Below are 13,336 nucleotides of genomic sequence, written 5' to 3'. Positions count from 1 at the left end.
AGTGTAACATCTGCTGTTTTTCTATAGCTTAGTCCTGACGTTGTCTCTTTATGTGATGCCTGGCGCATACGCTCACAGCTTGACGCCTACTTCTTTGACAGGATTTAACCCTATGATTGCTGTGCTTCCTGTGCAGATTCATGCAAGTGTGTGGATTTGAGCTGGTGCGTCTGGAGTTGGCCTGCTGCCACTTCCTGAATGAAACTTGCCTCGAGGTTATTGCTCAGATGTGCCCAAACCTCCAGGAGCTGAACCTTTCATCCTGTGATAAACTAAACACTCAGGCTTTCTGCCATATTGCTAAGATCTCAGGTCTCCGGCGTCTGGTCGTTTACCGCACAAAAATTGAGGTAGGAACTCCTGTGGTGATTGGCACTGACAGAGAATTGCTTAACACTGCTTGTGTATTTTTTTAAATGAGAGAAGTGCTTGTCTTAGAAATTGCACACCAAGTACAACAGAATCTATTTCTAAAAGGATTTTACAAATTTAAAAGCAGCATTGTTGAACAGAACTAGTCTTGTTTGAGTGGTTCCATTTGCTTTTTGATTTTATTTTCTGTTCAATTTAAGACTGCGAGTACTTATACTTGGTTTGAGCTGTGGACTTGTCCCTACTGTTGCAGCTCCTCTGGAATGCGGACTGATCCTGCCAATTTTACTTGACTTCTTGGGATTTAGATGTGTCATTGGTAATGGTGAAGTATAAATAAGTATTTCGCACATGCTCATCACATGTTCTATTTTTATCATAAGAGTGGAGAAAAGTAATTACGGTTGTATTTATACAGCGAAACAAGTCTGAGCTACAGTGAGTGGTCTGCAGTGTGGGAGTTATATTGCTGCCTGTGGCTGTGAATCTGCAGATTCACTATTAAAAGGGAACTCTGTGCATGCAGATAAATTATAAAAGTTTAAAGAACATGGGTAGTAGTGTCCAAACGAAGAACATTTTACAAAAAAACTCTCAGTTTATAGTTCCAACAGATTCTCTCAGCACTTTTATAACCCAACTTGACATTGCATTGCAGTTATCTTCTAGGTGGCACCAAGCCCAATCGTGGACGAAGTCCTCTGTCGCACTCTGATTCCACAGCATCACACAAGTGTTTAACTACCCTTAGCTGTGTAAAACAAACATTGAAACTGTTAATATAAAAAAGAAAAACCATAAAGGCTGCATACATATTTTATCCACCTCTTCTTCCACATTAACCAACCTTCACCCATTGAAAGTATAATTATTACTTTTATTTCTTTTTAGCAAAATGTACCACCTCATAATTACTGACACATTTTTGCCCAATCTACCATCTTATCGATACCCTCTTGCAGCTTTCTTTGGTCCTCAAAATTATTTACTATGCCTTCCGATTTTAGTTTCCCTCTCCCCACCCCTCACTGTTGCTAGGTAAGCTTTATTTTAATTTCTTTAAACTGATTTACTCTGCTGCCACCTTCATAGGCCTTGGGCCTCTCCATTTCCCACCTCCTTATTCTTTCTCGGCCTGCCTGTCCTCGCCATTGTCAGACCTCAGGACTCGAGTGACCCACCCGCCCCTGCCATTGGACTGGGTCCCCCTGGACATTCACCCACTCTGTTCCCACATTCCAACACCCCACTCAACCTCTGGTCACTTGCATCCTCATTGGCAAGGGCTGCCCTGCTCTGGTCCCAATCCCAAACCTTTTTGGCCACCAGTTTCTCCGCAGTTTTGTTTTGAAAGCACTTAGAGCAGTATAGTCTGTTTATGAACTACAGATTGCTGGTTTCATACTTGGAATCCAGCTTTAGGCTCAAATGGTGTTGAGGGGGGAGTTGTGGGGAGTGAGGAGAAAGCAGGTGTGGGGTGAGGAACCAAGGGGACAGAATGAACTGGGAGATTAAGGGGAAGAGAAAGGGGTGAAGGGCAGGGGAGGAAGGAAGAGGGAGTGATATAGCAGGTGATAGGGGCTCTGGAAGGGTAGGGGAGACGATGAAAGTAAGGAGGTGATAGGAATGGTTAGGAAAGTCAAAGTAAGTGAGGGAGATGTGGGGAAGGAGGAGGGATGAGGATGGAGTGAGCATGAGCGGTGGTTATTGAAAGGGAGGGGACGCAATAGGTGCGAGGGTCAGGGGAGATGAAGGGTGTGAGAGCGTTGACGTATGGAGAGGTGGTGGGAAAGAGAGAGAATGTGGGTCTGTCGAAACAGGCAAGAGATTTGCAACACCACCCTCTTTATGTTCCTTTCCACTGCTGTCCTGGCCAGACCCTTCCCTGACCCACAACCCAAAAGCTGCCTGGAACCCTGGTTGGATCCAGCCCCTATTAATAATTTGAAATCTGGCCTGTATTCCAAACCGATCTCACCCCTCACCCGTGGCCCGAAAAGTCACCCCAAGACCCACTGCAGCAAAGCAAGCACACAGCCCTGGCCAGATCCCACCGCCAACCTGCGATCCCCCCCACCTGTGACTCTGACTGGTCCCTCCTGTGACTGGTGCACTACACCCACAACCAGAAAATGTAGCCTTCATATTCCCTACCCTCCCATGCCACCCAACTCTACACCATTACTTCCACCTCAAAGGAAAGAAGAAAAGAAAAGGAGAGATAGATGCAGAAAAGAAGATAAAATAAGAGAGAAAGCTAAAGAAAGAGAGATGTGGAGACAGGAGAAGAGGACAGAGAAACAGCAGCACAAAGGTGGCATAGACAGTTATTCTCTGACCTATTGTGAGCAATGCCATGGGCAATTTAGCAATAACGTTGTAAGAGCCTCTTTCTCATTTAGACGACACACTTCAAAGCGTTAAAAGAATTTTAAAAAGTAAAAGAAAGAATGTAATTTCATGCTGTTTTTCCTGACTTAGAGCCAGAAATTTAACTTTTAAATTTCCTTTAAAGCTCGTTCTAATTTGCAAACTTTCCTCACCAAACAAAAATTGTACTCTTGACTTTTTGCTCTGTGGGGGCTTGGATAGTTTTCTTCTCAGCCCTTTCAAGAGGGGTTGCAGACGATATATTTTGGCTCATTGTGGGGAGAGGAGGGGGGGCATTGGCTTAGGGAAGCTTTCCCTCTCTGTTGGGATGTGGGGAGAAGTAAAGGCAGGCCAGAATTAGTTCTCAGGGAGAGTGGGGAGGCTGTGTTGTTTCTTAGAGTGGTGGCGGGTGGGCGGGAGGGCGGGCGGGAGGGAGGGAGGGAGGGAGGAACCTGGATTGCTTTTCAATAAGGTGGGAGATGGAAGTTGGCGCTCAGGGGAGGTGGTTAGGATTGTTTGTCAGTGGGGAGGTGAGTACCAACTGTCTTTCAATAGGGGGGGAATTGCTTCTCAATAGGAATGGTATGGGGAGGTGAGCCTTAACTGGCTTCGTACAGGGTGGGAAGAGAATTGCTTGTCAGTGTGGGTTGGGGAGGAAGATCCTCAATTACTTCTAAGTGGGGCGAGGGAGTTATTCACAAATTGCTTTAAAAGGTTGTGGGAGTTTTGAAATGCTTCTAAATGGGTGAAGGGGCAGAGTTGCTTCTCTGAGGGGAGGGAGGGAGGAAGGAATGGAAAGGGTTATTCATTCTCAGGAGCAAGAAAGCCGTTTATTTTCTGGGTCTCCAAGGTTCCTTCTCAGTGGCCAATGTGGAATTCCCAACGTACTTCTCAGTTGCTGAGAGAGTCCTGTGCTGCTTCCCATGGGGAGGGGGGAGCTTTTGTTCAAGCCATAAGTCTAGAGTGTTGCAAGGTATAGGTTACAGATTTAATGTAATCCTGATCTGATGCCTGGGTCATTGCCATTAGGTCCGTCTGATATTTCGGTTACGATTGTGTTCTGTAGAAATTGTTTGGCTTGCTACACCACTTCAGAGAGCATTAATACTCAAATACATATTGTGGCACTGTAGGTAGGTTCCCTCCCCTAAATGGACATTTTCCTGGTGCTAGCCCAGATTATTAAATTTATTTTCACAACTTGCCATGATGGGGATTTGAACTCACGATCTGAGTTGCTAATCCACTATCATAACCACTACACTACTGTGGTGCACCTTTAACAACTGCACAGTAGGGATCTTTCTCCATTGACAGTTTAATACTTCATCTGAATCCAATCCATTTTGTGAACTTTTTTTTTTATTCGTTCATGGGATGTGGGCGTCGCTGACAAGGCCAGCATTTATTGCCCATCCCTAATTGCCCTTGAGAAGGTGGTGGTGAGCCGCCGCCTTGAACCGCTGCAGTCCGTGTGGTGAAGGTTCTCCCACATTGCTGTTAGGTAGGGAGTTCCAGAATTTTGACCCAGCGACGATGAAGGAACGGCGATATATTTCCAAGTCAGGGTGGTGTGTGACTTGGAGAGGAATGTGCAGGTGGTGGTGTTCCCATGCGCCTGCTGCCCTTGTCCTTCTAGGTGGTAGAGGTCTCGGGTTTGGGAGGTGCTGTCTAAGAAGCCTTGGTGAGTTGCTGCAGTGCATCCTGTGGATGGTACTCACTGTAGTCACGGTATGCAGGTGGTGAAGGGAGTGAATGTTTCGGGTGGTGGATGGGGTGCCAATCAAGCGGGCTGCTTTGTCCTGGATGGTGTCGAGCTTCTTGAGTGTTGTTGGAGCTGCACTCATCCAGGAAAGTGGAGAGTATTCCATCACACTCCTGACTTGTGCCTTGTAGATGGTGGAAAGGCTTTGGGGAGTCAGGAGGTGAGTCACTCGCCGCAGAATACCCAGCCTCTGACCTGCTCTTGTAGCCACAGTATTTATGTGGATGGTCCAGTTAAGTTTCTGGTCAATGGTGACCCCCAGGATGTTGATGGTGGGGGATTTGGCGATGGTAATGCCGTTGAATGTCAAGGGGAGGTGGTTAGACTCTCTCTTGTTGGAGATGGTCATTGCCTGGCACTCGTCTGGCTCAAATGTTATTTGCCACTTATCAGCCCAAGCCTGGATGCTGTCCAGGTCTTGCTGCATGCGGGCACGGACAGCTTCATTATCTGAGAGGTTGCGAATGGAACTGAACACTGTGCAATCATCAGCAAACACCCCACTTCTAACCTTATGATGGAGGGAAGGTCATTGATGAAGCAGCTAAAGATGGTCGGATCTAGGACACTGCCTTGGGGAACTCCTGCAGCAATGTCCTGAGGCTGAGATGATTGACCTGGTTAAAATAGGGTCTCCCATCCTTTGTGTTGGTGGATATTTGAGAACATTTTACATTGCCTTGTGGTCAGGGAGCCCTGTTGACAGGTTAGAGGTCATTTCACTCATTCGATGGCTGCCTTCTAGACATCCTTGAATCATCTCAATCAATTTGTTCATTGAGCACTGCTCCTTAGACTTGGCAACAACACAGAGTAATGCCTTCGGTAGCATGGTTCTGTCAGCTGATGATAAAACTTAATTTCAGGGGTCTCCCTTCTCCTTAGTTATACTACTTTGGCATTCTCCTGTATTGTGGAAAATGTGGAATGAACAAGAACTTGAATTTATATAGCAACTTTAACATAGTAAAACGTCCCAAGGCGCTTCACAGGAGCATTATCAAACAAAATCAACACCGAGCCACATAAGGAGGGATTAGGACAGGTGACCAAAAGCTTGGTCAAAGAAGAAAATAGATTATTTATTGTGGTGAGATCAACTTCATTCTTAGAAAAGTTCTTCACACACCATAATCCCATCCGTTTATCCCCACAGGCCTTGGTGAAAGATAAGTCAGGGGAAGGGGAATATCAGCAACTTAGTTGCTGCAGCCCAGGTCAAAACGAAATTATGTGCCGACATGGTGCCTGCCTTTAAAAGGAATGGAAACTGCAAACCACATTTCAACAGTGGTACAGATGATTTTTTTTGTGTGTGCCAGGCATGTGTTCTCTAAGAACCAATTGGAAAAGCATCAGAGGAGTGTGTGGATAAGGCCTCTGTTCAAAGAATAAAAGAGACAACAACTTGCATTAATTTAGCACCTTTAATTTACAAAAACCTCCCAAGGCACTTTACAGAGGTGCAAGCAAAAATGGACACTGAGCCAAAGAAGGAAAGATTAAGAAGAATGATTGCGGGCTTGATCAAAAAGGTGGGTTTTAAGGAAGGGCTTAAAGGAGGAACGAGAGGTGGGGGCTTAGGGATGGTATTCCAGAGCGTTGGGCTTTGGTAGCTGAAAGCATGGCAATGCAAAGGGGTGGGGATACACAAAGGGGCCTGAGTCAGGAGAACGGAGAGTTTGAGGGGATAATAGGGCTGGAGGAGGTTACAGACACTATCAGCTTAAGTAATTTATCCTTCTAGAGTCCTCTTTATGAGCGTTGGACGTTATAATCTTCTATACGCACTAATTGAAGCTAGAGTTACGTGACTAATTCAACTGAGGTTTTCCGATGACAACATAAACCACAAGAACAAAGGTCAAGTGGTTTATGAGTGCCAGATAAATACTATCAGTATTTAACTCCCTCCACAGCATCTGTTTTATATTTGTTATGTACTTTTAACAAATTAAATGTGCTATGTTTTACTGTTGTATGTGCAATATGAAGTGAATAATTTTGTTTTGACATCTTCATTGTTCATCAGCTGTTCAGATTGCATTAATTGTGTTTGTGACAGTTGAGTGTAGTATCATCAAATGGGTGTTCAAATGTATTGTGACAGTTGTGAGATTGACAAAAGAATCTGATTACATGGTGTTCTGCAATAGGTTTCTGAAGAATTTGACATTCAGTGCTTATTATATAGAAATTAATTGATACCTGGGAATTTTCGCAAGGAAGAAATGGAATTGTGGGATTTGAATCATATGCTAAACTGAGAGTGAAGCTCGAGTGGTTATAACAGCTCTCTGAACCCTGAGATAGCAATAGAGCCTTCAAATCACTCCTTAGTATTCATTTTTTTTTAAAATGTACTTGTCGTGTGTGTTTTTTGTGTAAATTATGTTTTAAGGATTGTTTTTCTGCCTATCTGTTTGAATGGCAACTGTTAGTGTGTTTTAGGTTGTTGATGCATAGTAATATTCTCACAGAGGATTTACTAAAGTGTAGTCGTTACTTCAATTTTTTTCAAGAAATAAGTTGCAATTAGTTACCAGAAAATGGTACACCTAGGAGATATTCTATTACTGTGCATGCTGAATGGCAGTATTTCATAATGGTAAGAGTTTTGTGCACAGGTATGTATAAATTATGGTGAAATGAACATAGGAACAGAAGCAGGCCATTCAGCCTCTCGTGCCTGCTCCGCCATTTGATAAGATCATGGCTGATCTGTGATCTAACTCCATATACCTGCCTTTGGCCTATATCCCTTAATACCTTTGGTTGCCAAAAAGCTATCTATCTCAGATTTAAATTTAGCAATTGAGCTAGTATCAATTGCCGTTTGCGGAAGAGAGTTCCAAACTTTTACCACCTTGTGTGTAGAAATGTTATCTGATCTCGCTCCAAATGATAAGCATGTGCAATTTATTTTACCCAGCTCAGCACTACAAATCATCTCATTAGTAAATGTAGATACAATCTACTCCTCTTAATTTAAAGTTACTTAATTCCAAATTATCTGATAATTTACATTTTTGCACTAAATTCCCAATTTTGCTATGTTGTTTATATTCTTTAATTATTGGGCCATAATTTGCTGTCAAAATAACGGTGAGGCTAATGGCACTCGCCGTTATTTTGCACAAATGGTACAGCAACTTCAGGCGAGGGGCAGATGCGCGGTTAAACTTAAATATCCAAAGGTTGCTGTCTGAGTTCCACTGTTCCGCCGTTAGCTTCGTGAATACGGCATCTTACTGTTTGGCTCACCATTGAAATGCATTGAATGGTGTGAAGTTGCTGTATTTGTGCGATAGATACCAACTAAACTCGCCACAGAAAGTTAAGTCTTTTCCATTCCAGTCTAGGTACCTTTTTAACAACTTGATAAGTGTTAATTACTGCCAGTCAACCTCTCTGACATTGAAAATTAACTATTACAAGTGTGGCGCCTCATTCCTTCAGGTTTTAATTGTTGTTGGAGATTTTTAAAATATAAGAACATAAGAAATAGGAGCAGGAGTAGGCCAATCGGCCCTTCGAGCCTGCTCCGCCATTTAATAAGATCATGGCTGATCTGATCCTAACCTCAAATCTAAATTCATGTCCAATTTCCTGCCCGCTCCCCGTAACCCCTAATTCCCTTCACTTCTAGGAAACTGTCTATTTCTGCTTTGAATTTATTCAATGATGTAGCTTCCACAGCTTCCTGGGGCAGCAAATTCCACAGACCCACCACCCTCTGAGTGAAGAAGTTTCCCCTCATCTCAGTTTTGAAGGAGCAGCCCCTTATTCTAAGATTATGCCCCCTAGTTCTAGTTTCACCCAACCTTGGGAACATCCTCACCACATCCACCCGATCAAGCCCCTTCACAATCTTATATGTTTCAATAAGATCGTCTCTCATTCTTCTGAACTCCAATGAGTAGAGTCCCAATCTACTCAACCTCTCCTCATATGTCCGCCCCCTCATCCCCGGGATTAACCGAGTGAACCTTCTTTGTACTGCCTCGAGAGCAAGTATGTCTTTTCTTAAGTATGGACACCAAAACTGTATGCAGTATTCCAAATGCGGTCTCACCAATACCTTATATAACTGCAGCAATACCTCCCTGTTTTTATATTCTATCCCCCTAGCGATAAACGCCAACATTCCATTGGCCTTCTTGATCACCTGCTGCACCTGCATACTAACTTTTTGATTTTCTTGCACTAGGACCCCCAGATCCCTTTGTACTGCAGTACTTTCCAGTCTCTTGCCATCAAGAAAATAACTTGCCCTCTGATTTTTCCTGCCAAAGTGCATAACCTCACATTTTCCAATATTGTATTTCATCTGCCAAATCTCCGCCCACTCACCCAGCCTGTCTATATCCCCCGCAGGTTTTTTATGTCCTCCTCACTCTCTACTTTCCCTCCCATCTTTGTATCATCTGCAAACTTCGATATGTTGCACTCGGTCCCCTCCTCCAAATCGTTAATATAGATCATAAAGAGTTGGGGACCCAGCACCGACCCCTGCGGAACACCACTGGCTACTGGTTGCCAGTCCGAGAATGAACCATTTATCCCAACTCTCTGCTTCCTGTTAGATAACCAATCCTCCACCCATGCCAGAATATTACCCCCAATCCAGTGATTCTTTATCTTGAGCAATAATCTTTTATGTGGCACCTTGTCAAATGCCTTCTGGAAGTCTAAATACACTACGTCCACTGGTTCCCCTTTATCCACCCTGTACGTTATGTCCTCAAAGAACTCAAGCAAATTTGTCAGACATGACTTCCCCTTCGTAAAGCCATGCTGACTTTGTCCTATTAAATTATGTTTGTCCAAATGTTCTGCTACTGTCTCCTTAATAATAGACTCCAAAATTTTACCCACCACAGATGTTAGGCTAACTGGTCTATAATTTCCAACCTTCTGTCTACTACCCTTTTTAAATAAGGGTGTTACATTAGCAGTTTTCCAATCTGCTGGGACCTTTGCCGAGTCCAGAGAATTTTGGAAAATTATTACCAAAGCATCCACAATCCCCACTGCCACTTCCCTCAAGACCCGAGGATGTCAGCCATCAGGTCCAGGGGATTTATCCGCCTTGAGTCCCATCAATTTACTAAGTACCAATTCCTTAGTGACTTTAATCGTATTTAGCTCCTCCCCCCCTAGAGCCCCCTGTTTGTCCAGTGTTGGGATATTTTGAGTGTCCTCTACCGTAAAGACTGAAACAAAATATAAAAAGTAAAATTTTAAATTGTTTTTTGCTTTTCCTTTTTTTATGTTTTCTTTTCTTCTCTCTTTCTTTCCCTCTCTTTATTTCTCTTTCTGTACCTGATTTGACATTGAATTCACCCACTCTAAATTACGCTTCCTTCCAGTCCTTGCGCTGTTAATTTCACAATCCTTCAACCTGATTGGTTAAGGAGATACACAGTTACTTGCCCTGTTCACTCAGGTCCCAGATGCCCTGTTTCCCTCACTGCGATGTTATCAGCTCGCACTTTCACCAACTTGCCACACAAAAAAATTAAAAACCTAAACATGCAAGGGCAAGTCTAACTAACAGCAGATGCCACTGGATGATCTGCCACAGCAAATTATGGCCTATTGGATTTTGTTTAGCACATTAAACAACTTTGAATTCTTGGGAGTAGACTGTACTTGGCATATCACTGCAAGTATCAATCCTGCCCATTTTGTACCTTTTAACAATACTAATCGATCTCTCATGATGTTGCACAAAGGCTGTTAAGACCAAGGACAGTATTCATGTCAGAGAGGTTAGAGGGCGGGGGGGAGGGGGAGAATTAGCCCAAAGCAGGGAAGAGGGTGGGAGAGGAGGGAGGGAAGGAAGAAGAAAAGGAAGGCGGAGTCGTTGGAAGAGGGAATGGAAGGGGAATGGGAGAGAGATGGGGAGAAAATCGGGGTCAGGAGGGAGTGCTGTACAGTGGACTGCATTTCTGCTTGGAAAATCTTCTCAGTGTGAGGGGACATAAAATTTAGCCGGTGGGGGGAAGTCAGGAGAATTCAGTCAATGGAGATAATGGGGGTTGAGGCACAGGAAGCCAGCTAGCGAAAGAAGGGGGGTGGAGGTGGGGGAGTGCTGAGGAAGGGAAATTTTGGTCAGCAGTGAGGGGGCCGCTAAGGCATAGGAAAGCCAACCAGCGAGATTGAAGGTGCTGAGGAAAGAATATTCAGGCCAACAAGGGAGAGAGTGGGTCAAAGCATGGCAAAACCAGTCAACTAGAAAGGGGTTGCTGAGGAACGGGAATTTGCATCAGCAAAGAAGGAATGGTCGAGACATGGGAAAGCTAGACAGTGAAGGAAAGGGGTACCGAGGCAGGAGAATTCAGGTCATTGGGGAAGGGGAGGTCAAGACACAAGAAATCCAGCCAGCAGGGGAGGGAAGAGGGTGGAGACTTGGGAAAAACTGTCGTTGGGTGGGGTCAAGGCACTGGAAAGGCAGCCAGCGAGGGGGTGGGGTGGTTGCTGTGAATGGGAAATCCAGCATGCGGGAGTGGAACATGGGTTGCATGGAATGGGAACCATTGCTGGGCACTGATCAAGGTAGGAGTTTGAAGGTCCGGAGAAGAGGACAGCTTCCGAAAGGACTGGTGGCTGCGCAGTGTGGAGCAGCAACTTCTCAAAGGAGCACACTGGGACAGTGACTTCAGGCTCAGGAGTCAGGCAAGGTGCAGCATTGTTGAGAACCCCGCTGCTCCCGATTAATGTTTGTAGTGGACAGTTCATCGTCATTGGTTACCATTTCAAAAGTCCCGGTCTGGGGGGAGAGGTAATGCGAAAAATACGAACCCATGTTTTTAAGTGCAGATCAGCAGGAACTGCTGGCTGGCACTGCGAGTCACTCTCAACTGTTAGCAGTTTATAACTTAGTTCACAACAATAGTGTAAGTCAGGGTGACGATGTTTCAGCTCAGAATACCTACTGCTCACATGCAGGAACCAGTTGATTCAAAAGAAGTTTTGCTGATCGGATTAATTTGCTTCCCATGTTTCGGTAAAAGCGGAGGATCCAAAATATCAGTGCCAACAATATTGGGATGCGATTGGGAAGACAGTACCAGTAAATTGTACCATTTCATTTATATTGCCTCCTCATTTTTCCTTCCAAAGTGTATCACTTCACATTTCTTTGCATTACATTTCATTTGTCATGTGTCCGTCTAAAGCTTATGTTCTAGTTTTCTATCAGTTTTATGCAAAATAATGTTAAGGAGATATATCACAACTTATGAATGTGACGGTCAATAAATCACAATTTTGAATGCCTGGGTTATAGACGGAAACCACAGGAGCTGGATTCCAGTTGTAAATTTTCATTGAAAATGGTTTCTGGAGTTCATCTGGTACATTTGTACTTAGTGTGAAATTGAGCTATACAAACTAGGAAGGTGCCAGGTTTGATCCTTTGCCTGTGTAACGGTTGCTGATCTCAACTAAGTGCTATAGTACGTCTTGATGTCCCAGGGTTGGGAGGGAAATCAGCCAGGGCTGCCACTCCTGATCGCTATCCAGTGACCCTCTACTGCAAGTTGTGGATTTAGATGCTCAACTTTGATGCCCCCATAATCGAAACCTGTTCTCGCGTGAAAAATTTACAGTTGGCTGCGGTACTACCCAACATCAGCAGACATTTGTGGAACTGTACTTTGGCATGAATCGACACCTTGAAGAGAGAACAACAACAACTTGCATTTATATAGCACCTTTAATGTAGTAATATGTCCTAAGGTGCTTCACAGGAGCGTTATCAGACAAAATTAGACACTGAGCATTATAAAGAGATATTAAGACAGGTGACCTAAACCTTGGTCAAAGAGGTAGGTTCTAAGGAGCATCTTAAAGGAGGAGAGAGAGGTTTAGGGAAGGAATTCCAGAGCCTAGGGCCTAGGCAGCTGAAGGCATGGCCACCTATAGTGGGGCAAAGGAAATCGGGGATTCACAAGAGGCTAGAATTGGAGGAATGCAGAGTTTTTGGAGGGTTGTAGGGCTGGAGGAGGTTACAGAGATGGAATAAAGAATGAGAAGGGTATAAAATTAGGAAAACAAAAGAAAAGAAAACTGTTTGTTTATGCTTTTGATATGAAACTAAAGCAAGCTGGAAACCTTTTTAATTGACCTGTAAGATGAAGCATGTAAAATAATACTGAGGGAGAATTTTTAACTCCCATCCCAAATTTTAATATAAAGCATTCTGTAGAGGCTGTTTGTCAGAAGTAGTCAATGTAAATGTTACAACTGATATTGTTGTGCTGCACATTAGATCTTTACATTTTAATGAAATGACCATTATCATTAAAAGACTGGTAGTGACTCTACAGCACTTTCGTCTGCTTAAGCAGTTGTATTGCACAGGCATGAACTAAGGGAAGAAGGTACATTTGCAAGGAAAACTCTGGTAAATAACAATTTCTCTAGACTTTGCATGTTGTTTAAGTGAACGAATAGTATAAATTTAACAAGTTTTTATTTTTGTACAGACTAAGTTTATAAATGACAATACATTGAATATATTTCTTTAGATTTTTTGGGTGATAGAAAATTCAGCATTTTCATTGTATTAATTTTTTTTTAATTTTGGAGTTTTGAAATAAATTGAGTGGGTGATAATATCTATGTGGAATTCTGTTGCTGTTGATAATTTTTTTTAAAACTCTGTGTGGGTTAGATAAATGTCAGTAATATGTCATGTGTAGGTTTTTCTTGTGGGGGTGGAGGGAGTGAATCTGTAATGGGAGACAAAAGGCAACCATAATGTTGAAATGGTATATGTGGAATAAGACAGTTATTTTTTCAGTTTGTCATGGTGATATA

The 13,336-nt window shown here is 43.4% G+C and overlaps 1 protein-coding gene across 2 annotated transcripts in view; it reads left to right on the top strand.

Annotated features, from left to right (window-relative positions):
* fbxl4 (F-box and leucine-rich repeat protein 4) overlaps positions 1–13,336 on the top strand; it is a 142,766-nt gene that overhangs the window by 105,153 nt on the left and 24,277 nt on the right. For both annotated transcript variants that reach the window (XM_067984773.1, XM_067984772.1), the window contains one exon: positions 137–350. In XM_067984773.1, coding sequence (XP_067840874.1) covers positions 137–350 — 214 coding nt within the window. The remainder of the gene's footprint in view (positions 1–136; positions 351–13,336) is intronic.

Source organism: Heptranchias perlo, chromosome 5 (genome assembly GCF_035084215.1).
Source record: "Heptranchias perlo isolate sHepPer1 chromosome 5, sHepPer1.hap1, whole genome shotgun sequence".
Classification (NCBI taxonomy): domain Eukaryota; kingdom Metazoa; phylum Chordata; class Chondrichthyes; order Hexanchiformes; family Hexanchidae; genus Heptranchias; species Heptranchias perlo.
The sequence above is the reverse complement of the archived record's forward strand: the minus strand, read 5'-3'. Positions and strand labels throughout refer to the sequence as shown.